At 40.9% G+C, this 23,189-nt stretch overlaps 1 protein-coding gene across 1 annotated transcript in view; it reads left to right on the forward strand.

Moving 5' to 3' along the window:
- Positions 1 to 6,970: 6,970 nt before the first annotated feature.
- Positions 6,971 to 23,189, forward strand: part of C1H3orf70 (chromosome 1 C3orf70 homolog) — an 86,065-nt gene continuing 69,846 nt past the window's right edge. The window contains exon 1 of the mRNA XM_036070002.2: positions 6,971 to 7,412. Within this exon, the coding sequence (XP_035925895.2) occupies positions 7,217 to 7,412 (196 nt within the window). The 5' untranslated portion in view covers positions 6,971 to 7,216. The remainder of the gene's footprint in view (positions 7,413 to 23,189) is intronic.

Here is a 23,189-nt window from a genome sequence, read left to right on the forward strand (position 1 = left end):
AGCTGATTAAAGCTGAATTATTTTAATTGCTAATCATCAAGAAAAAAGATTTTTTTTTAATGGAAATGGCAGAATGTATGTGTTATCCTACCATTTAAAGAAGTTAGAGTGTCCTGTTTCAAAATTATGCTAGGTCCATTGCTTCCAGAAGTAAGTGTGGACTGTCAGAGCGTAAAGAACGGGTTGTGTTGTGTGGAGCACAAAATTGACCCAGATCCTACTTCTATTAGTGTCACATCACATCACTCAAGAAAAGTCCAGTGGTTACTGGGCTTGAACACTGAGGGTGTTTATGGAGGCCCCCAGGAGGCTGATTGCTTGGCATGTTAATGACTGGTCTTTTGCTCTCCCCCTTTATGTTCAAAACCTACTCTGGAGGTCGATTTTTCCACTAAATTTTTTTACACATAAAAATATTTCTCTAATTGATTTTTTAAAAAAGTGGTACAAAACCGGTGCATCCCTTTCAAAGAAAAACTGAGGAATAAAATGGTGAATTTTGAAAATCATATGAAGGCAATCCACAAATAGTAACTACTTCCACCACTGTAAAAATACAAGAAATGTTATTTTGGACCAGCTCAGGGTCGGTCTGTTTTTCTATTTTGCCTCTGGTGATGGCACAATGGGATACTTTGTGGGAAAGCTGCCCTTCATGGTGCCATATGAGAACGTTAGGGAGGGACCATGAATATTTCTCTATTATGGGTCTGTCATTCTTGCAATGTCTAAAATGCCTTTTTGAGCAGACAGTTGTTGCAGCCCGGGTCACCTATAGAGGTAAGACATTCAATGAGATTACAAGCAAGTTTATTTAAGTAAGGCTTCTTTTTAATTTCCAGGACTCCAAAGGAATCTCTTAGTTCTGGGGGGCTTAAGTTTGAAAAACAGATGTTTTGCTTTTCCATGCTATTTATGAAGTTTTAGTCCGAAATCTTTTAACGTATCCATCCCAAAATATTTGTTGAGAGTCTCCTACTACCCAACACAGTGTCAGGCACTGGAAATACACAATATCTGCTTCACTGTTCGAGGTACCAAGTGGTAGGCACAGTGTGTCCTTGAGTATGGAGAAGGGAGGCAACTAAGAAAAGGCTTCAAGTAGCATTTGAGCTGGAACTTGGAGGAAAAGTAGGAATTGCATGCATAAAGAAGGTTGGGCACTTCGAGACAAAGGAAAGGATGAGGGAAGACACAAAGGCAAGCAGGAGAGGATATTACATGCCTAGAAACAAAACAATAAATAATCCAGTGGGGTACAGCTTTGGAGGCATGGGGAAGCGTAGCTGGAGAAGACACTGGGAGAGCTTTGTATAGCCTACAAAGGAGTGTGAATTATTTTTCAGCAGGCAGTGAGAAGTGTTAAAAGCTTTTAAGGCCAAGTATGATATGATCAGATTTTAGAGGGTTCTCTTCTCAGCATTTTGAAGGAAAGGTTGGAGCATAGAGAGTCTGTAGACAGGGAAGACATTTGGGGTGCTTGGAAGTGGAAAACTAATACTTCTTGAGGATCTGCAATGTGCCAGATACAGTGCTAGGCTCTTCACATATGTTATCATGTTTAGTGTTCACTGCAAGTGTATGAGCTAGGAATTCTAATTCTCATTTAAGAAACGAGGCCAAGTAACTTGCCCAAGATCACCCAGCTAGGTGGCAGTGGAGCTGAGCTTTGATTCCATTCTGCCTGATCTTAAAGCTGCCCTTCTTTCCTTTATATTAAAGAGGATGACAAGGGTCTGAATTATGCCAGTGACAATGCTAAAGAGGTGTCATGTCCTCCCTCCCCCTCATTCAGTTGCACCTCATTTGGAAGCTTCTCCAACTACTTCATTATTCTAATTGCTTTAAAATGACAAATTAACCAATTACTAGCAGGTTATTTATAACCATGATGCAATTAGTTGCTTGGTTCAATCAAGCAACCAAAAAGTAACTGATTTGTAATGGCTTGATTTATCAAAGTGTTCAGAATTGTTGGTGTACATAGATATAACTGACATTAGCATTAGACAAATACGTGCAATAGAATAGGAAGGCAAAATCTGATTATTCACAAATGACCATCTGCACCGAAAGGATTTTAACCCTAGCTCCATCTATATATACCCAAATGGACAAGTCAGAGCTTTGGGTGAAAAAAGACGTTCTGGAAAACCTTCTGTTTTGTTTTGCTTATAAAGAAATTGAAGCCCAGAAAGCATAAGGGATCTGCCAAGGTCTCCCAGCCAGAAAACAGCGGAGCTTAGACTTGAACCATCTGCATTTTTCCAGTGCCAGGTCCTAGAGAACTTTTCCCACTATGTCTGCTCTACTGTGACATGAGCAAGGCACTTAGCCTCTTGAATCCTCAATTACTTTGCCTACAACAAGAGAGGATCAGTGGGTGTGTCAGTTAGCTTTTACTCTGTAAGAGACTGTCCAAAACAGCAGGTTTTACGACTGCTTTATGTAGCTCCTGATTCTGTAGAGTGTCCTGGTGGCTGTTCAGGTCAAAACTGGCTTGGCAGATTTCTACTGGACTTTCTCATGCTTCTGTGATCAGCTAGTGGGTCTAGGATGATCTAGGAGAGCTTCACTGATAGTTCTTGTGGTTGGTAGACCATTGATTGGCTGGAGATTGACTGCTCATCAAGTGGGGCGCCTTCATTTTCCTCCATAAGGCATTTCATCCTCCATCAGTCTTGTATACCTGGTGCTCTCAGGGTTCCAAGCATAAAAAGAGAGGAACTCCACTGAGCATACTCTTTGGAAATCCTTGCGATGCCAAGTTTTCTATTCTCTCCTTGGCTAAAGCGACTCACATGATGCGGTTCCCAATAATTCCTGCCTCCTGATATTCATGTCTTTGTGTAATCTCCTTCCCCTGTATGAGGCATAGACCTCAGGACTTGCTGCTAATGAATAGAATTCGGTACAACTGATGGGATATCACTTCTAAGATTAGGTTATAAAAGACTGTGACACTCTCTTTGACTCTTTCTGTGTGCTTGCGCCAGTAAAGCAAGCTGCCGTGTGTGCACTGCCCCATTGAGAGGTCCACGTGACAAGGAACTGAGAGAACTCTCTAGCCAATAACCAGTGAGGAACTGAGACCCTCAGCCCAACAGTTCCATTCTGCCAACAAACAGTGAGTGAGTGAACTTGGAAGCAGACCCAACCCCAGTTGAACCTCTTAGGTGACAATGCAACCATGCCCCACACCTTCATTACGTTCTTGTGAGAAACTTGGAAGCAGAGGACCTACCCAAGTTATGCCTGGGTTCCTGACCCATAGAAACGGAGTTGTTTTAACTTAGTAGTGACTTGTTATATAGCAATAGATAACTAATACCCATAGTTAAGTTCAGAGTCAGTGGGGGAATATCCAAGGGTGTGGTTATAGGAAGAGTAATTATACAAATTATTCACACATATTTGCAAACACTTTACTATAGGTGGACTTTTTCCAGCCTTTGGGAGCCTGAGATGGAATAATTTTCACTACTTCAACAATTATTTATTCTCTGTGCTTAGAACTGGGAACAAGATGGTGAACAAGACAGAGGCCATGTTCTTGCCCTCAAGGAGCTTACAGTTTGTGGCAGGGGAGGGGAAGAATGAGGAAAGATATTAGTTCAATAATTCTTTAATTCTTCTTTAATTATTTGTTTAAAGTTATATGAAGGGAGAATGTATATAAGAGTCTAGGTTGGTCAGAGAAAGCTTCTTTGAGGAAGTGGCACATAAACTGAAGAGGCAGGCAGGACAGGAAGAGAAGGAAAGAGGAAAATTCCAGACAGAAGGGTAGCATTCTTAAAGGGGAAGTGGAGAGGTGGTCAGCACCAATGGGACAAGTACCTGTATATGATCAAAGTGTATCTTATCATGTAATAATGATGTTGTGGGTTATGGTTTTAGGGATAAATGCAAAAATATTTATGGATGAAATTATTTGATGTCTGGGATTTGCTTCAAAATAATCCAGTGGCAAGGTGGGGGTACGAGTGGGTGGAGCTATAAAGGAAACAAGAATGAGTTAATCATTATTGAAACCAGGCAATGGGATCAAGAAGGTTAATTATACTAGCATCTCTACTTTTGTATATATTTTCCATACTAATACTTTAAAAACTTGCATCCTGACAGCACATCTTGAAGTCTGTAAGTATATATGTTTAGAGGTCAAAGGACATTTATTTCCTCCAGCTCCACTGCAGACAGTAGAGGTTAATAGTATCTTTAGGGCAAGGGGATGGAATGAGTTTTATGTTATAGAAAATGTAAAGGCTTCTCAGCTTCAGATCATGTGGCTAACATAAAACAGGGAATTTGGGTAATTTACCTTGCCTCCTGGTTAAAGTGCTGTATTGCATTATTTCTCATGCTCATTTTTCACTAGCTGAGATGGTATGGTTTCGTATATAGTAGAATCTTCTACCATGTTTCACCCTAGAGTAGAAGGCAGGGGAAGGATTCTGTTTAAATATCAGCAAAATGCTGTAAAGATTCTGTTATAAGGCCTTATATAATATGGGTGGTATTAGAGTGCTTATGGGTTGGAGAAGGAGAGATATAGGGTAGAAGAGATGGGAATCCCCCTTTGTTCAAAAAATTCTGGGTTGGCTTGCTACAGCAATAATGGATTATGGATTTATTTGATGAAGTTTTCCTTTTTTTTTGAAGATTTTATTTATTTATTTGACAGAGAGAGACAGAGCGAGAGAGGGAACACAAGCAGGGGGAGTGGGAGAGGGAGAAGCAGGCTTCCCGCTGAGCAGGGAGCCCGATGCAGGCCTCGATCCCAGGACTCTGGGATCATGACCCGAGCCGAAGGCAGATGCTTAACTGACTGAGCCACCCAGGCGCCCCAAGTTTTCCTTTTACTCATGTTATTCTGAGGTGGGTCAGACTGTGAAATTGATAGCCAGAATAGATAGATTTTATGAGTCAGGGATGTATTTCATTAGGATTTTTTTCAGGAGAGGGGCACCTGGGGCTGAAGTTGAAGAGGTGATGCTTCATATTTATAGCTGTTTCAATGTTAGGTTTTGGGGGAACCATATTTTGTGATTTTGATTCTGACCTTTCTTGAAAATTCCATTCCCACTAAATTGAGTCTCTCCCTAACCCCTAATAAATGAAGACTTCACTCAAGTCAGATATATGCAAATTACATTTCCCTTCTCAAGCGAAGGTTAAATAAAAGGGAAAATTATGAAAGATTGCTTATGGCAGCAAGGATTTTCTGTGCTTGAAGATGAATTTCGTTGTTTCAAAACCATGACGAGTCTCCTTGTCAGTGCAAAGCAGGAAAGGAATAAAGTAACAGAGAAAGTGGACCTGGGCATAAACATGTTCCCACACAGCATTTGTACTGAAAGGCTTTGTTGTTGTTCCCTGAACCTTGGCAATTACAGGCATTTTCCTTTGCTCTGAAAAACGGTTGGCAAATAACTGAGAGTAGGTCCCCTCCTTTTCTGTGTTCAAGGCTAGGTCTGGCCTTGTTGCAGGGAAATGCTAATTCCCAACCATGCTCCCTGGGAGCAAATGGTTTGTTTTCTCTTCACTGAATCCAGCCCGGGGTGGGTTCTCAGCAGCTGAGCCTGGCATGGAAAATCTATTTGGAGCAACTCGTCCCCAGGAGGGAAGAAGGCAAGCTGATCGTGCGGAGGAGCCTCGGCCACCATCCGGGCCAGTCACACCCGCTGGCCAGGGCAGGCATTAACACACAAAGGCACACACAAGAGTCCATGGCAGACAGGAGTCCTGTTTGTGTGCCCACACCCACAGGTACCACACACACCCAACTCTGCCCATATATGCACTGGGCACACACACTCGACATACCGGTCACAGGTCCCACAACGGCACACGTACCATACACATACACCCAATACATATGTCACTACATACCATGCGCATATACACAAAACGTATGTAACCACATCCACCCGCACACTGTGTACACGCATACACAACCGCACAGACTACACAGACCACAGATACTCTACTACACAAACATGCACACCACCCACACTCCGCATTGGTCGTATACATCCATGCTACATTCTCCTGGATACACACACCTCCTCACACACCAGGTAACGGTCACACGCACCATGCACACTACACACATTCCACATATACCACGTACACACTTAACACCTCCAACCACACACACATACCCACCGCACATACTCAACATAACAATCAGACACACCCACATACCACATACACACCAAACTACACACCCATGCAACACATTCCACACACCAGTCTTGTGCACCGCAAATGCATCTCTCTCTCTGAGAGACACACACACACACAGCCACCCCTCCCCCGCCAGGTTACTTCCCCGCTCAGCAAGGTGGGGCTGCAGCCCCCATGGACACTGGGGCTGGGGAGGGAGGGCGCCCTCAGGGCCAGCGGGCAACGGTTCCCGCGGGCGCGGCGGCCCAGGGCGGGAGGCTTGGGCCCCTGGCGCGTGGCGGAGTGGCGGCGCCGGGAGCGGGAGGCATGGCCTGGGGGAGTGCGCGCGGGCGTGAACGCGCGCGCGCCTCCGAGGGGCCTCTGTGCCTACTCTGGGAGGCGTGTACGAGGGAAATGTGAGCCGCGTGTGCGGAGAGGCTGTGTGTATGAGAACACCTCGCTCGCAGACGCGCCTCGGGGGGGCGTGTCCTCGGTGTGCACAGCCCTCGGTGGAGTTCTCGAGACGACCCAGCTCGGCGGGAAGTGTGTGTGGGAAGTGCGCGTGTAAGCTGCTGTGCCTGTGAACAAGCTGCCGAGGCGCTTGTATGTTCACAATGGCCGTCTGTCGGTCGGCGTCGGTCTCGGAGGAATGACTGTGTGTGTCAGGGACTTGCTGTGACGGGAGGGGACGCCGACAGCGTGTGTGAAGAGGCCGGGCTCGCTGACCGACGCTCGGCGCCTGCCGGGCCGGTCGGCGCGCGCGCCCGTGTGCGCGCGCGCGCGCGCGTGGGGACGCGGCGCGCGCCGCGGCGGAGGGAGGCAGGCGGCGGCAGGCCCAGCCCCCGGTCGCAGCGCTCGGGGCGGCTCCTCTGCGAGCCTGGGACGCCGCGCTCCCGCCGCCACCGCCACCAGCAGCACCGCCGCCGCCACGCGCGCTGGCGTGACTCCCGGCCCGCGCCCTCCCACGCCTGCTGCCGGCTCGGCTTCCTGCCCGCCCAGACGCCGCTTCTCCCGGCCTCCCGGCCTCGGCTCCGCGGAGGGAGCGGAAATGAGTGCGGCGTCGGCGTCGGCGCCCGAGCGGGGTTGGAAGAGCGAGAAAGTGGACGAGGCTCAGGCCCTGGCGCGGAGTTGCGCTGCCCGCAGACCCGACTTCCAGCCGTGCGACGGGCTTTCCATCTGTGCCACGCACAGCCACGGCAAGTGCTTCAAGCTGCACTGGTGCTGTCACCTAGGATGGTGTCACTGTAAGTCGAGCCGCGTCTCGCCGCCTTCCGCCACCGTCCCGGGGCGCTCGCGAGGCTGTCCGGGGTCGCGGCTGGGACTCTGCGGCCCCGGGGGCTCGGGGCTCGGCCGGGGTTGCTCTTTTGATGGTTGGGGCCACCGTGGGCTCCGGGCGGGCGGGCGGGAGGGCGCTGACCTGGCGCCGGACGCCTCTGCTGGCGCTGCCTTGGCAACGAGATGAAATCCCATGGGGAACCTATAGCTTTAGGCACTTCTACAAAAGGGGATCTCCCCGTCCCAGGAAAACTGGAATCTATTTTTGTTTCTTTTTCTTTTTTTACTTGAAATGACCAGGCAGTGTGCTGAGAAATGGTAGAGCGCCGTCAGAGTTGACAGCCAGAGGGGAAGCCTTTTTTCAGGGCTGGTGGTTAAACGTGCTCTCCTTTCTTTCTCACTTTTGTCTTTTCCAGGCTGCTCTTTAGAAGAAAGAGCCCTTGATAATCGAATTGTGGCCCATTTATTGTATCCAAATTGAGAAAGCGCTAAAGTGTAAGGGACAGCTTAGTAATACTACTAAGAAGTTGGTATTAACAGTTTGGAAGGATGAACTCTTTCAATACCCAGTTGTAGCATATAGAGCCAATATAGGAGACTGTTTTAAAATTACAAAATAAAATGAATGAAAGTAAGCTTTAATGATATTAAACCAATTTATAAAAGCCAGAACTAAATGGGCTAGGCCTTTTCTCTATGTTTATCTTGCCTGTGTTTTTTTTTTAAATGGATTAAACTTAAGTAGCCATTTAATCAGAATTCCACAATTTGATTAGTTCATGGTATTAGGTCTGCTATATCCAATAAATCATTTTTTAAAGAAATATGTTACAAACTTAGTTTCCACATACCCTTATAATGGAGGTTTTTGGAATGTTTATTCAGGACACAAATTCTCAAAGTGATCTTAAGTTAAAATTGTTTTTTCCTTGTTGGTTAGAAAAAAATGGCTCCCAACAAGAGATGCAGTACACTGACAAGTCCTTGTTTACGTTAATTGAACATAGTGAGATATTTTTAAATTGAGTTTATGTCTTAAAAGGATAGAGAATTCCTACATTTTCTTTACATTGAACAATATTGATTTTTTGTGTGTGTTCTGTGTCCTGATGGTTCAGTTTCTTCATGTATTTCATTATTCCTATTGCTCTCAGATCCGTTCCCCATTATAAAGCATCATTTCAGTGGGGGACAGGGTACAAAGTTGGAAGTAGCAACTGTAGGAAACCTGTGATGCTGAAGTGCACAAGTACGGTGAATCTGGTGAGAGTCCATTTCCTAGGGAAATATAGAGTCCTAGTATAGAATACGAGGAACATTAAAGATGGTCAGTTCAGTGCCTGTCTTATTTAAGCAGTCTCTCCACTAAGTACAACATCCCTGATGGGAACCTTGCATTCTTCTCAGGAAGCTTCTTTTTTTTTTTTAAAGATTATTTATTTATTTATTTATTTGACAGAGAGAGAGACAGTGAGAGAGGGAATACAAGCAGGGGGAGAGGGAGAAGCAGGCTTCCTGCCTAGCAGGGAGCCCGATGTGAGGCTCGATCCCAGGACCCTGGGATCACGACCTGAGCCGAAGGCAGACGCTTAACGACTGAGCCACCCAGGTGCCCCTCTCAGGAAGCTTCTTAAGACATCTTTGATTCTTAAAATACTCTCATATGGAGCTGAAATCAGTTACTTTCTAACTTCTTTCCATGGGTCTTATTTCTACCTTACGAAATCATATAGAACAGTCTCATCCTTTTTCAGAACATGGCTTTTTCAGCTCTTCAGATAAGCATATGAATATTCCACAGACAGACTATCTTCTCTCTGTATGCCCAGACATTGTCACAGTGTCTGGCCTGAACTAGATTTGAAATTCATGTTCATTGAGTGACTCAATGAAAGTAGCCATCATTTTCCTCTCAAGGCATTGTTTTGTCCTATTTATAAATCTCTATTCCCTCCTGCCTCTCCTTTTGTGGAATGGTATCCAGGGTCCTGAGCATCCTGGTTGTTCTGTTCTGAACATGTGCCAATATGGTTATGATCCTTTGAAGACTGTGACCCTCCCTTAGAAGGATACAAAACATCCCATTTGTGGTCGGATCAGTCCAGCATCGAGCAGGACTGCTGCCTCCCATGTTTGAGATACTGCTACTGCTGCATCTAGCATCACATTAGCTTTTCTGAAATCCTCATCATACTGAGCTTGCTGCTGTCAGATTGAAGTAAGACTGCTGTCAATTAAAGTCATTAAGCCCCTTTTTTGTTTGTTTTACGTATGTGTCAATTAAGTCATGGGACTTGCTCATCTCACAGTTCTATATGTATTTTTTTTTTTTTTGGACACTGATTGATACCTTAGATATTTTTCCCTATTAAATTTCATCTTAATTAGAATTAGCCCATTTATCTGGCTTATCATTGTTTTTTCAGATCCCAGCTCCTTCTTTTTTTTTTTTAAGATTTTATTTATTTATTTGAGAGAGAGAGAATGAGAGAGAGGGGGGAGGGTCAGAGGGAGAAACAGACTCCCTGCCGAGCAGAGAGCCCGATGCGGGACTCGATCCAGGGACTCCAGGATCATGACCTGAGCCAAAGGCAGTCGCTTAACCAACTGAGCCACCCAGGCGCCCCCAGCTCTTTCTTAATACATATTTGTGCCACCTAGTTTCATGTCAACCATATATTGGATGAAGGCAGTAGTATAGTAGCCTTTTGCATCTTCATTCAAATTATTGATAACATTTTTGACTAGGAGAGGGCCACAGAGAGGCATCCTGAACCTTGTGGGTAGAACAGACCTTCAAGTTGATGGCACTTCATGAAAAAACACTCCTTGTTATGATCATTCAAATAATTAGCTGGCACTTAGTTGTACTGTTATCCACCTTATATTTATCTTAACCATATGGTGTAATGAGAGCCTGGTCATATACATTGTTGAAATCCTACCTTGTTGAAATCTGATACTATTTTTATTGCTTCTTTTTGGTATAAGTCTATTTATAACGACATTCTTTAAAAAAAAAAAAGGAAATTAGTCTGGTTACTTAAGTTGGTTCCACAAATGCTTACCATTTTTGTTTCAAAGGGATTAGAAGCTGTTTTTTAAATAAATAATCTGAATTTAGGAAAGGATTGATGCCGAGTATACTGGACTGTTTTGTTGTCAATTCTCTTCTTTTCTCTTTTATTCTTTATTTTTAAAACAAAACAGATCTACATTTATTTGCTTGTTTCCGGTCTTTGGCAACCCTCCAGGTCTCCATGCTTCCTCCACTAGCAGTGATTCGGTGATCACATTCACGAGGAGCTTCATTTCATTTAGAGCAGCAAGGTGCTCTGTTACAGTCTTCTCACCTATACTGGGAATCAATTCTTTCTACCCTTTTTTAGTCCAAATATCGTTTTTCTTGAAAAAAAAAAAAAAGCAGAGTTCACACATTTGAGAAGTTCTGCTTTCTTTTTGGCACTCATGAACATTACAACATCAGTCCTAAGCAAAATTCTTTTAATTCTGTTGAACGTGTATTGAGCACCTTCTCTTTGTGAGACATTATTATGGAAACTAGGGATACAAATATTAATACAGCTGGGTCATGCCCTCTAAGCAGAGTATAAGGACATGATTCATGCTGTATTTACTTTTGTATTCCTTTAAAATCACAATGATATGGGTGAAAAAACGATCAGCTTGTTCACCAAATGAGAAAATGCTGAAATGAGAGGACCACTTTGATACTTGAGAGAGGTATTTCAAAACAAATGAAGAAAGTTCAGCTATATATGATTTATGTTAACGTTGTGAAATTCATAACCTTATGAAATAGAAAAGGTTGATAATATATACATGTTTGTAAAAGATATATAAAACATGTATACATAGATGTGGTACTTGTATTATTAAAGGAAATAGTTTATTTGGATAATGGCAGATTTTGAGGACTATTTCTGGGAGGAGAACTATGAAATGTTCTGTAGGTGTCGCTGTCAGAGAGAGATTATTGGGTTAAATAAACTGTGGCCCTGAATATGTAACTTTTTTTTCCCCCATAAGGAGTGATATTGGATGGAATTAATGAGTGAAGGATTCCAAGAGGAATTTTGAGAGAAAAAAAAGACACGACTTGTCTAGGGAAGAGGGATTGGAAAAAATAAATCATATGCAGATATTATAAAGTAGATTTTGTGGCTAGAGCAAGTAGAATATTTAGAAGGCATAATACATTAGATTGTTGAGATGTAAGGGGGGGATGAACAGGAAAGGTGAGAAGTCTAAAGTTTCAGTTGATAGAGACCTTAACATTATAGTAATAATATGGGCAGTAGAGGAATGAAACTAGCAAGGGAGATTATTTTGGTATTAGTGTAAAAATTAGAAATTCATACAATAATATCCATAAATGGAAATTGGAATAGATTAGATTTAGAGAGGGAGGAAGAGGAAAGTTATAAAGGATAACTTCTAGACTTCCGCCTAATGCTCCTTGGATAGATGGTGGTGCCATTCATTCACTAACAACACAAAATACTAGAGATGGACTAGGGTTTGACTGAACATGGATTGTGAATCCAGTTTTGAATAATGAATCCAGGGAGACCATGAATTCAGTTTTGGATCTATTGAGTTTAAGCTGCCTTGTCATCACATGGTAATGTCAGTAGGCAGTTGGGTATAGGGATCTAGAACTTAGAGGAGAGGTCTGCACTAAAGATAATATGGAAGTCATTTACTTATTTTTAGGTTGTAGTTGTGGCCATGATGAAGCAAGAAGACCACCAAGGGAGAGACTGTAGTATGAGAAATGAAAATCCTTAGGCTTTCCCTTTAAAACACTAACATTTAGAGTGTTGGGTATAGGAGGATGAACTCGCAGTAGAGTCTAAGAAGAAATGCGAGAGAAGAAAAATGTGGAAGGTTTTCTTTTTTTTTTTTTTGCAGATTTTATTGCAGAAGCCAAGGGAAATGAGTGTCTTAAGAAAGATTATGAAGATTAGGGGCACCTGGCTGGTTCAGTTGGTGGAGCGTGTGGCTATTTATAGTCACACATATAATTGTTGTCAATTCTCTTCTTTTCTCTTTTATTCTTTATTTTTAAAACAAATCAGATCTACATTTATTTGCTTGTTTCCGGTCTTTGGCAACCCTCCAGGTCTCCATGCTTTCAGATTTCAACAAGGTATATGACCAGTTCGAGGCCCATGTTGGGTGTAGAGATTATTTAAAAATAAAATCTTTAAGAAAAGAAAGAGTATGAAGATTAAATCGGTTTTTAGCAGGTTATTTCTTAGATATTGGCAAAATATACAAATAGTGATTTTCTTTATTACTGAAGAAGAGGGTGAAAGGTTTAATCCTGCAACAGTAACTTCAGGAATATATTTAATTGCAGTATTTAGTCACAGTTATTTGAATTCTTCAAAGTAGAAAGAGAAGAATAGAATGACAGGAGCTGGGGCGCCTGGGTGGCTCAGTTGGTTAAGTGTCTGCCTTCGGCTCAGGTCATGATCTCAGGGTCCTGGGACTGAGCCCCGCATCAAGCCCCTCACTGAGCTCCGCATCCAGCTCCCTGCTCAACGGGGAGCCTGCTCCTCCCTCTCCCTCTGCTGCTCCCCCTGCTTGTGTCTCTTGCTCTTTCTCTGTCAAATTTTATAAATAAATAAAATCTTAAAAAAAAAGAATGACAGGAGCTGAGAATTAGGACACAAAAATTATAGTTAATATTTTTTGAGTGATTACTTCGTGCCAGAGTAAGCTTATTAAGCTAAGCACTAAATAGACAATTATGTCATTATGTCCATTCTACGGTTGAGGAAAAAGGCTTAGGGGAAAGTTAAGTAACTTTCCCATGGGCACATAGCTAGTAAAAGTAGAAACTGGATTTGGATCCAGGTCTGTCTGATTCCTAGGACCTAGACTCTTAACCACCATAGGTTCTACAGAACGATTTAAAATTAGTATGTACATCAGCCGTTTTTTGGCTCCATTAAAGCCAGTGATGGGGAAGGTTGTTAAGAAATGGGTGGAAAATTGTTAACAGTTGCAAAAGTGAATACAGAAGAATGAGAACTATAAAGAGGTCATAGGATGTGATGGGGAATGAAATCTAATCTAAGTTAAGAATTAAGGAAGAAAAAGTGATTAGAAGGTGACAGGGGTGGGTGGGGAGTGTACGTGGTATGATGTTGGTGCCATCAGCAGAACTCAGAGTTGGCTTAATAAAATCACATAATAGATGAGTTCAGTTTTCTGCAGAAGACATCTTAAAAGATGTCTGTCTTTTTCAGATTGAAAGCTGGAAGAGTGGGACTTGATGTAGTCTAATAGATGATATTAACATATCTAAAGAAAGATTGTCACAGCAGAAGGTGGATGGGCAGCTTGGAAATACTGAAAAATGGAAATTGGAGAGGCAGAATTTGGAAGTGTTTTTTCAGGATGTTCAGAGAAGGTGATAATACTGCCCAGAGCTTAAATATCTGGTCTGTATGATTGGACTATCATACAAATATTTGGCAATAATTTGGTTTCCTATTTATAGATTTCCTTTAAGGGAGAGAAGGAGCTGATTAGAGAATTTAACTCTCAGGACCTTTGGGCAAATACACTTCTCATTAGTTACTATATTAGCATTGTGGTTTTTGTGTTATTCTATTTGTTCTGTTTTCCTGCTTCTGTACAACTAAGGGGAAACTCACAGAGTCAAGTTCTGACTTCCCCAGGGTAAGGCCAGCTGTTTTTCCTAAGCGGCATCTCAATCATATCAGTAACAGTTGCTACAGAAAATATACTTAAGAAGTTTGACAGTGGGGGCACCTGGCTGGCTCAGTCATTAAGCGTCTGCCTTCGGCTCAGGTCATGGTCCCAGGGTCCTGGGATCGAGCCCCGCATCGGGCTCCCTGCTCAGTGGGAAGCCTGCTTCTCCCTCTCCCCCTCCCCCTGCTTGTGTTCCCTCTCTTGCTGTGTCTCTCTCTGTCAAATAAATAAAAAATCTTCAAAAAAAAAAGTTTGACAGTGAAAACTAGCAGAAAAAAAAACAAAAACAAAAACAAAAAACCCACGGAGTGGTCATTTGACTAGATGAAGGAGTCAGCAGGTTTTTTCCTAAGAATGAGGGTTCTTACCACGACTAGTGGTTGAAGGAAGAGGATATAGATGTTAAGAGGACAAGTGCGACATTAAGTTCGGAGTGAGATTCCTCAAAGCTTTTTAGAGATAGAGAAAAGTGATAGGTTTTTTCCACCCACATGGTGCTTCAATCATGGACACACATCAACTTCAACAGTAACAACGACTGTGCTTATATGTAGGCATATCTTTTTGCACGTAATCTTTATATATGTAGGCATCATCTTTATGCATGGTCAGCTCATTTAAACTTCACAACAGCCCTGTGGGGTAGGTATTGTTATCCTACTCTTTTAGATTAGGAAACTTTTCAATGGTCACATATAGTCACTTTGGCTGCATACAGTAAATGTACATCAGAATCTCTCAAACCAGCTGGCAACCAGGGCTCTGGGTGAACTTGGTTCCACTCAAGGTACAGTGAGGATGAGTTTCAGCTGTTTTACATTCTTTCTGGAAAAAGCAAGAATTAAGTAAATGAAGTAAAATGAGGATGGTTTCTGATCTTATTTTTTTATTTTTATTTTATTAAAGATTTTATTCATTTTAAAAAAAGATCTTATTTATTTGAGAGAGTGTGAGAGAGAGAGCACGAGTTGGATGAGGAGCAGAGGGAGAAGCTGACTCCCCATTGAGCAGGGAGCCTAATGCAGGGCTTAATCCTGGGACTCTGAGATCATGACCTGAGCTAAAGGCAGGCACTTAACTGACTGAGCCACCCAGGCACCCCTGGTTTCTGATTTTCAAAGAAGGGCAATTGTATGCAATATGAGCATTTTCAGAGTTGTTGTAAGCACTGTAAAATGGTGCTTTTAAAAACTAATAATGGGGATGCCTGGGGGCTCAGTTGATTAAGTGCCTTCTGCTCAGGTCATGATCTCAGGGTCCTGGGATCGAGCCCTGCATCGGGCTCCCTGCTCAGCAGAGAGCCTGCTTCTTCCTCTCCCTCTGCTGCTCCCCCTGCTGTGCTCTCTCTCTCTCAAATAAATAAATAAAAATCTTTAAAAAAATAAAATAAAAACTAACAATGTATTGGTATAATATGAAGCTTCAGTCATCTCATATCCTCAGCTGATCCCTAACTGGGGCAAGCCCCCTACCCCTTTTTGTTGTTGTTAGATTTGCATGCATACCATTAATTATTGCTGGCTTCCATGCCTGTTGAACTTAGGGACTTGAACTAGATAGCTTTTGAGGATGTTTCTAGGATAATTTCCTACATTCCAAAACCTTCATTTTATTTAGGTTTGTTTTCTCATACTGTAGAATTTCATTAATTACAAGAAAGAACATTTTTAGAAAAATTAAGTGTTGTTAATTCCAGACCATAATAGGAACACGTGTTTAACGATCGAAAGTTATCTGGTAGAAGATTTGCTTTCTTGAAAAACAAGGAATGTTTTATACATAGAACAAGGAAGGCAGAATGTAATCCTAGAAAGGGCAAGGGCCATGGAGTCAGACATTGGTTTGAATCATGGTTCCTCCATTTATCGGCAGTGTAACTTTGGGCAGGTTACTCAACCACTCTCAGCCTTAATGTTCCCTCTGTGAAACAGGAATAAAAGTCCTATTTCACAGGGTTGTTGTGAGGATTAAATGACACAAGCAAAGTATTTACTGAAGGTATTCAGTAAAGGGTGGCATCAGGCCCTCCTCAAAAAAACCAATGAACAAAAATTGGAAATACCAGATAGTATAATCATCCTGAGGGCAGGCTCTGGTGTTGGACTAAGTGTTTGGATCCCGGCTCTGCCCACTTAACTAGTTATGTGGTTTGGGAGAAGTTAACCTCTTTCAGTTTCCTCACTTTTAATATGGGGATAATAATAGTACCAGTCTCATAGTGTAATGATCATCAGTCCCCAACTTAGCAACTTCCCCCTTCCACAAATGTCCTCGTTTAATCTGAAATTCACTTTGTGACCGTACTCATTTGTTCAATTAAACACTCAAACCAACAAAGATAGTAAAAATATACATTTTGAATATTGCATTTAGAAATTACTGAGTTTTTTATTACCCTCATTGTTGGAAGGCCTATTTTGTAATAGTTATTATGTGATGACTATCTACTTTTTGTCCTGAAATCTTACAGTGTGCTCCAACTCCCAAGCCCCTTCTGTGTCTTGTTTTCCGCCATTGTTAAGCAATGGATACTTCTGGTTAATCAGATATACCAATTAATAGAGAGCTTTCATATACAGCAAATATGGCTCAACAGGTTTCAAAAGATCAGAATATTATAAAAGTTACATTGTATTAAAATGAAATGGAATATATTTAACTTGAATGATTTAGAAGCCTTGTCAGGATCCTGTGGTTGATACTTGGCCATCATTTGGAATGCTGATTTTAAATGGAAAAATGGCAAAATTACTACTTGATAAAGTAGTCCTGGCTGCTAGAATGCTGGACAAAGTCAACTTAATTGTAGTCTTTGCAAATTACCTTACTCAAGTTCACAGAATTTTTGTTTTGTGTTTCTCTTGTTGTTATTGTTGGTTCTTCAATTTTCTGATATTTAACAGTATTCTGTAAGTACACTGCCAAAAACATGCAATATCTGGAGTACCAACAATGTATAATAAATCCCTCTAGCTGTGTCTGCACAATGCCCTAGAACAGTCTCTTCAGGACAAATCCTTTAACTTGCCTAGTGCTTAATCTGTCCATTTAAAGCTAAACATTTTGGTGTAATAGAGATGTATATTTATTCCTCTGTATCTCATTATAATGGACTTCAGTGAAATAAAAACACTAAGAGTGTAATAATTTGGTATTGTTTAGACTCATTTGCTTTATCTTTTTCTGTCTACATGCATACATGCATGCGTACATACTTTTTCCTAAACTATTTAAACATTGCAAATACCATGATATTTCACCTAAATATTTCAGCATGCCTCTCTTAAGAATGAGGACATTTTCCTCTATAATTACAATACTAATCACATCTAAGATAATTAACACTAACTCAGCAATGCCATCTGATATACAGTTTCCTTAATTGTCAAAAAATGACTTTTAGGAGGTGCCTGGGTGGCTCAGTCGGTTATGCATCTGCCTTCTGCTTAGGTCATGATCCCAGAGTCCTGGGATCAAGCCCCACATAAGGCTCCCTGCTCAGCAGGGAGCCTGTTTCTCCCTCTCCCTCTGCTGCTCTCCCTTCTTGTGCTCTCACTCTGGCTCTCTCAAATAAATAAATAAATAAAATCTTGTTAAAAAATGACTTCTATAGCTGACTTTTAAAAAAATTCAGGGTCCAATCAAGATTTATAGATCACATTTCATTATTATAATACTTTAGTCTCCTTTAATCATTCTAGAATAATCACACTTTTGGGGGATGACACTGAAATTTTTGAAAAGTCCAAGTCTGTAGAATGTCTCATATTTTAAATTTGCTTAATTGTTTAATCATGATTAGATTTAGGTTAACATTTTTGTTGAGTTTATTACATAGGTGGTATTGTATCCTCCTTATAGTATCACATGAGGAGACATAGAATGTCAAGTTGTTCCACTACTGCTAATGCTAAGGTGATAATCACAAGTCCGTTATAAAGATACCACTTCCCGGGGCGCCCAGGTGGCTCCGTTGGTTAAGCGACTGTCTTCCGCTCGGGTCATGATCCTGGAGTCCTGGGATCGAGTCCTCCTGGGATTGAGTCCTGCATCGGGCTCCTTGCTCAGCAGGGAGTCTGCTTCTCCTTCTGACCCTCCTCCCTCTCATGCTCTCTGTCTCTCATTTTCTCTCTCAAATAAATAAATAAAATCTTAAAAAAAAAGATACCATTTCCCCTTTGTTGCTTTTCTTTTTTAAACAATTTTTATTCCTTTGTTTTTAATACAGTATTTGTGGGATGACTACTTTGACACGGAATGAATATCCTCTTCTCTAACAGACTTTAACCTAGTGATTTCAGTATTGACTGAAGAGTCTTAAGTGGATCACTTATTATATTGGTGGTTCCAAAATGGTGATTTTCTAATTCTGCCATTCTTTCTACCATTTGAAGGCATTGTTTTATAAAGAAGAGGTTTTTCTTTTCTACCTACATCCCTTTTTTTAAGTATTACTATAGATAACTTGGTTCTTTTTTATTCATTATATTATAATTAAGTATCATAACTTTTTTGATGCTCAAACTGTCTTAAATTTGGCCAATGAGAGCCCCTTCAAGCTGGCTTCTGTGTCCTTTTGACATGCCCCTATCATTTTTTGAGTACTTTCCTATTTTCTGGAACAAATTGTTCCAGGCTTACCTTGTATTTTCTCTGCCTCAGACCAAAAATCTGTTGTTTTTCTAAGGATCCCATGTTCCTTTTAGTGATGAATGGCATGGGAACTATTATCTGGGCTTTTGGTGTGCTTATTTCTACTGGGATGGTACTGTATTTAGGCCCTTTCAGTGGACAGATTTAGGAAGTGTGTGTGTTTGTGTGTGTGTGAGAGAGAGAGAGTGTGTGTGTGTTTCCATCCTTCACTTTCCCCATTCCGTATTTGTACCTCGCTTCTCTGTGGGTAAAAACCCTGGTTTCCAATACATCATAATATTTATTCATTTCCTCTATCCTCAGCTACACACAAGATAGTTTAGGGATTATTACATTAGTACCAATACCAACAACAACAAACTGATGAATAAAGTTTAAGATTCTTTACATGTTTTGGTCTTTAGGCTATATCCCAGGAAGGATGTATAGTCAGAGCACTGTCTTGAGAAGTTTCTTGAAAAAATTTTCTGTGTGGCAACCAAGTTCATTTTTTTTGATTCTAAGCAATTTTGTGTTCACTTTTTAAATCTTTTTAAAATTAAACTTTTTGGGCGCCTGGGTGGCTCAGTCGGTTAAGCATCTGCCTTCGGCTCAGGTCACAATCCCAGGGTCCTGGGATCAAGTACCGTATTGGGCTCCTTTCTCAGCAGGGAGCCTGCTTCTCCCTCTGCCTGCTGCTCCCCCTGCTTGTGCACCCTCTCTCTCACACACACAAATAAATAAATAAAATCATTTTAAAAAATTAAACTTTTTATTTTGAAATAATTTGTAGATTTATATGCATTTGTGAGAAATAATACAGAAATCTCACGTATCCTTTATCCAGTTTTCCAGTAGTAGCATCTTGCAAAACTGTAGTACAGTATCAGTTGGATACAGCTGAAATAAATAACATTTCCATCATGGCAAGTTACCTCATGTTACCCTTTTATAGCCACACTTATTTTCCCTACTGGCCTACCCCCTCATTAATTTCTGGCAATCACTAATCTGTTCTCCACTTCTATAATTTTACCATTTCCAGGAGGTTTTATAAATGGAATCATATAGTATGTAACCTTTTGGGATTGGCTTTTCTTCACTCAGCATGATCTCTGGAGATTCATCCACGCTGTTGAGTGTATCAGTAGTTTGTTCCTTTGTATTGTTGAGTAGTATTCCATGGCATACATGTACCATAGTTTAAGCATTCACACATGGAAGGGCATCTGGTGTGGCAACTTTTTAGTTATTACAAATAAACCTGCCATAAACGTTTGTGTACAATTTTCTGTTTGAACAAAAGTCTTCATCTCTCTGGGATAAACGCTGAGGGGTGCAGTTGCTGGGTTGTATGTTAGTTGCCTGTTTAGTTGTTTAAGAGGCTGCTAACCTGTTTCCCATAGAGATTGTACCATTTTATATTCCCACCGACAATGTATGAGTGATCCAGTTTCTTCTCCACATTCTTGTTAGCATTTGGTGGTGTTGCTCTTTTTATTGCAGTCATTCTGATAGATGTGTACTGATAACTCATTTTGATTTTAATCTGCATTTACCTATTAACATTCATGTGCTTACTTGCCTTTTGCATATCCTCTTTGGTGAAATGCATTTTATCCATTTTTTTTAGGACTTTAGTTTCTTAGAGCATTTTTAGGCTTACAACAAAATTGAGATGGCGATACAGAGATTTCTCATATATTTTGACACCACAAATGCACATGTTTTCCACAGTGGATGCACCAATATACATTCCACCAGCGATACACACAGGTTCCTTTTTCTCCACGTCCTTGTCAACACTTACTGTCTTTTTGATTCTAACCATTCTAATGGGTATGAGGTCATATCTCAATGTGGTTTTGATTTGCATTTCCCAGATGATTAGTGATGTTGAGCATCTTTCCATGTGTCTGTTTGATGTTTGTATGTCTTCTTTGGAAAAAGGTTCTCTGAAATTTTTAATCAGATAATGATTTTTATCATTATTTGGTGTTGAGTTGTATGCGTTCTTTATATGTTTTGGATATTAACCCCTTATTGGATATATCATTTGCAAATATTTTCTCCCGTTCGGTAGGTTGCCTTGTCATTTTGTTGATGATTTCTTTTACTGTGCAGAAGCTTTTTATTTTAATGTAGTCCCAATAGTTTATTTTTGCTTTTGTTTTCGTTGCCATAGGAGTCCTATTTAGAAAATGTTGCTATGCCCAGTGTTAAAGAAATTACTGCCTGTGTTCTCTTCTAGGAGTTTTATAGTTTGAGGTCTCACTATTAGGTCTTTAATCCACTTTGAGTTTATTTTTGTATTTGATACAAGAAAGTGGTCCAGTTTCATTCTTTTGCATATAGCTATATGGCTTTCCCAGCACCATTTGTTGAAGAGACTGTCTTTTCTCCATTGTGTATTCTTGCCTACATTGTCATGGATTAATTGACCATTTGAGTCGCACACATTTGAATGTGAGTTTACTTCTGGGCTCTGTATTCTCTTCATTGATCTATGTGTGTAACAGTACGATACTGTTTTGAGTACTACAGCTACTCTGTAGTATATCTTGAAATCTAGGATTGTGATACTTCCAGCTTTATTCTTCTTTTTCTTTTTTTTTTTTTAAGATTTTATTTATTTGACAGAGAGAGCACAAGCAGAGGGAGAGAGAGGGAGAAGCAGGCTCCCTGCTGAGCAAGGAGCCCGATGTGGGACTCAATCCCAGGACCCTGGGATCACAACCTGGGCCGAAGGCAGCCGCTTAACCGACTGAGCCACCCAGGCATCCCTATTCTTCTTTTTCAAGATTGCTTTGGTTCTTTGTGGTCTTTTGTGGTTCCATACAAATTTTAAGATTATTGTTCTAGTTCTATGAAAAATGCTATTGATATTTTGATAGAGATTGCTTTGAATCTGTAGATTGCCTTGGGTAGTATGGACATTTTAACAATATTCTTCTAATCTCTGAGCATGGGATGTCTTTTCATTTATTTGCATCATCTTCAGTTTCATAGTTTTCACAGTATAGGTCTTTCACCTCCTTGGTTAAGTTTATTTTGATATTTTATTCTTTTTATTCTTTTTGGTGCAACTGTGAATGGATTTGTTTTCTTAATTTCTCTTTCTGCTACTTCGTTATTAATATATAGAAATGCAATGAATTTCTGGGTATTAATTCTGTATCTTGCAACTTTACTGAATTTATTACTTCCAGTAGTGTTTTGAGGAGTCTTTAGGGTTTTATGTATAGTATCATGTCACTGCAGATAGTGACAGTTTAACTTCCAACTTTCTTTTAAAAAAAAAAAAAAAGATTTTATTTACTTATTTGACAGAGAGAGACAGCGAGAGAGGGAACACAAGCAGGGGGAGGGTCAGAGGGAGAAGCAGGCTTCCCGCTGAGCAGGGAGCATGACACGGGGCTTGATCCCAGGACCCTGGGATCACGACCTGAGCCAAAGGCAGATGCTTAACGACTGAGCCACCCAGGTGCCCCAACTTCCAACTTTCTAATATGAATGCCTTTTATTTTATTTTTTCTTGTCTGATTGCCATAGCTAGGACTTCCAGTACTACACTGAGTGAAAGTGGTGAGAGTGAACATCCTTGTCTTGTTCCTGATCTTAGAGGAAAAGCTCTCAGTTTTTCACCATCGAGTATGTTAGCTTTTGTTTTTTCATATATGACCTTTATGTTGAGGCATGTTTCTTTAAACCCATTTTGCTGAGAGTTTTTATCATGAGTTGGTGTTGAATTCTGTCAGATGCTTTTTCTGCATCTATTGAGATGATCATACAATTTTTATGCTTTGTTTTGTTAATGTGGCATATCACATTAATTGATTTGTGAATATTAAACCATCCTTGCCTCCCTGGATTATATCTCACTTGATTTTAGTGAATGATCCTTTTAATGTATTGTTGAAAGCAGTTTGCAAATATTTTGTTGAGGATTTTTGCATCTGTGTTCATCAGTGATATTGGCCTGTAGTTTTCTTTTTTTGTGTGTGGTGTCTTTGGTTTTGGTATCAGTGTAATACTGACCTCATAGAATTTGGAAACCTTCATAGTATTTGGAAGCCTTTCTTTCTCTTCTACTTTTTGGAATATTTTGAGGAGAATAGGTATTAACTCTTCTTTCTTTCTTTTATTTTATTTTATTTTTTTTTAAGATTTTATTTATTTATTTGACAGAGAGATAGCACAAATAGGCAGAGAGGCAGGTAGAGGGAGAGGGAGAAGCAGACTCTCCACTGAGGAGGGAGCCCGACGTGGGGCTCGATCCCAGGACCCTGGGATCATGACCTGAGCCGAAGGCAGCCACTTAACTGAGCCACCCAGGCGCCCTGGTATTAACTCTTCTTTAAATG

The sequence above is a fragment of the Halichoerus grypus genome, chromosome 1 (assembly GCF_964656455.1).
Source record: "Halichoerus grypus chromosome 1, mHalGry1.hap1.1, whole genome shotgun sequence".
Classification (NCBI taxonomy): Eukaryota; Metazoa; Chordata; class Mammalia; order Carnivora; family Phocidae; genus Halichoerus; species Halichoerus grypus.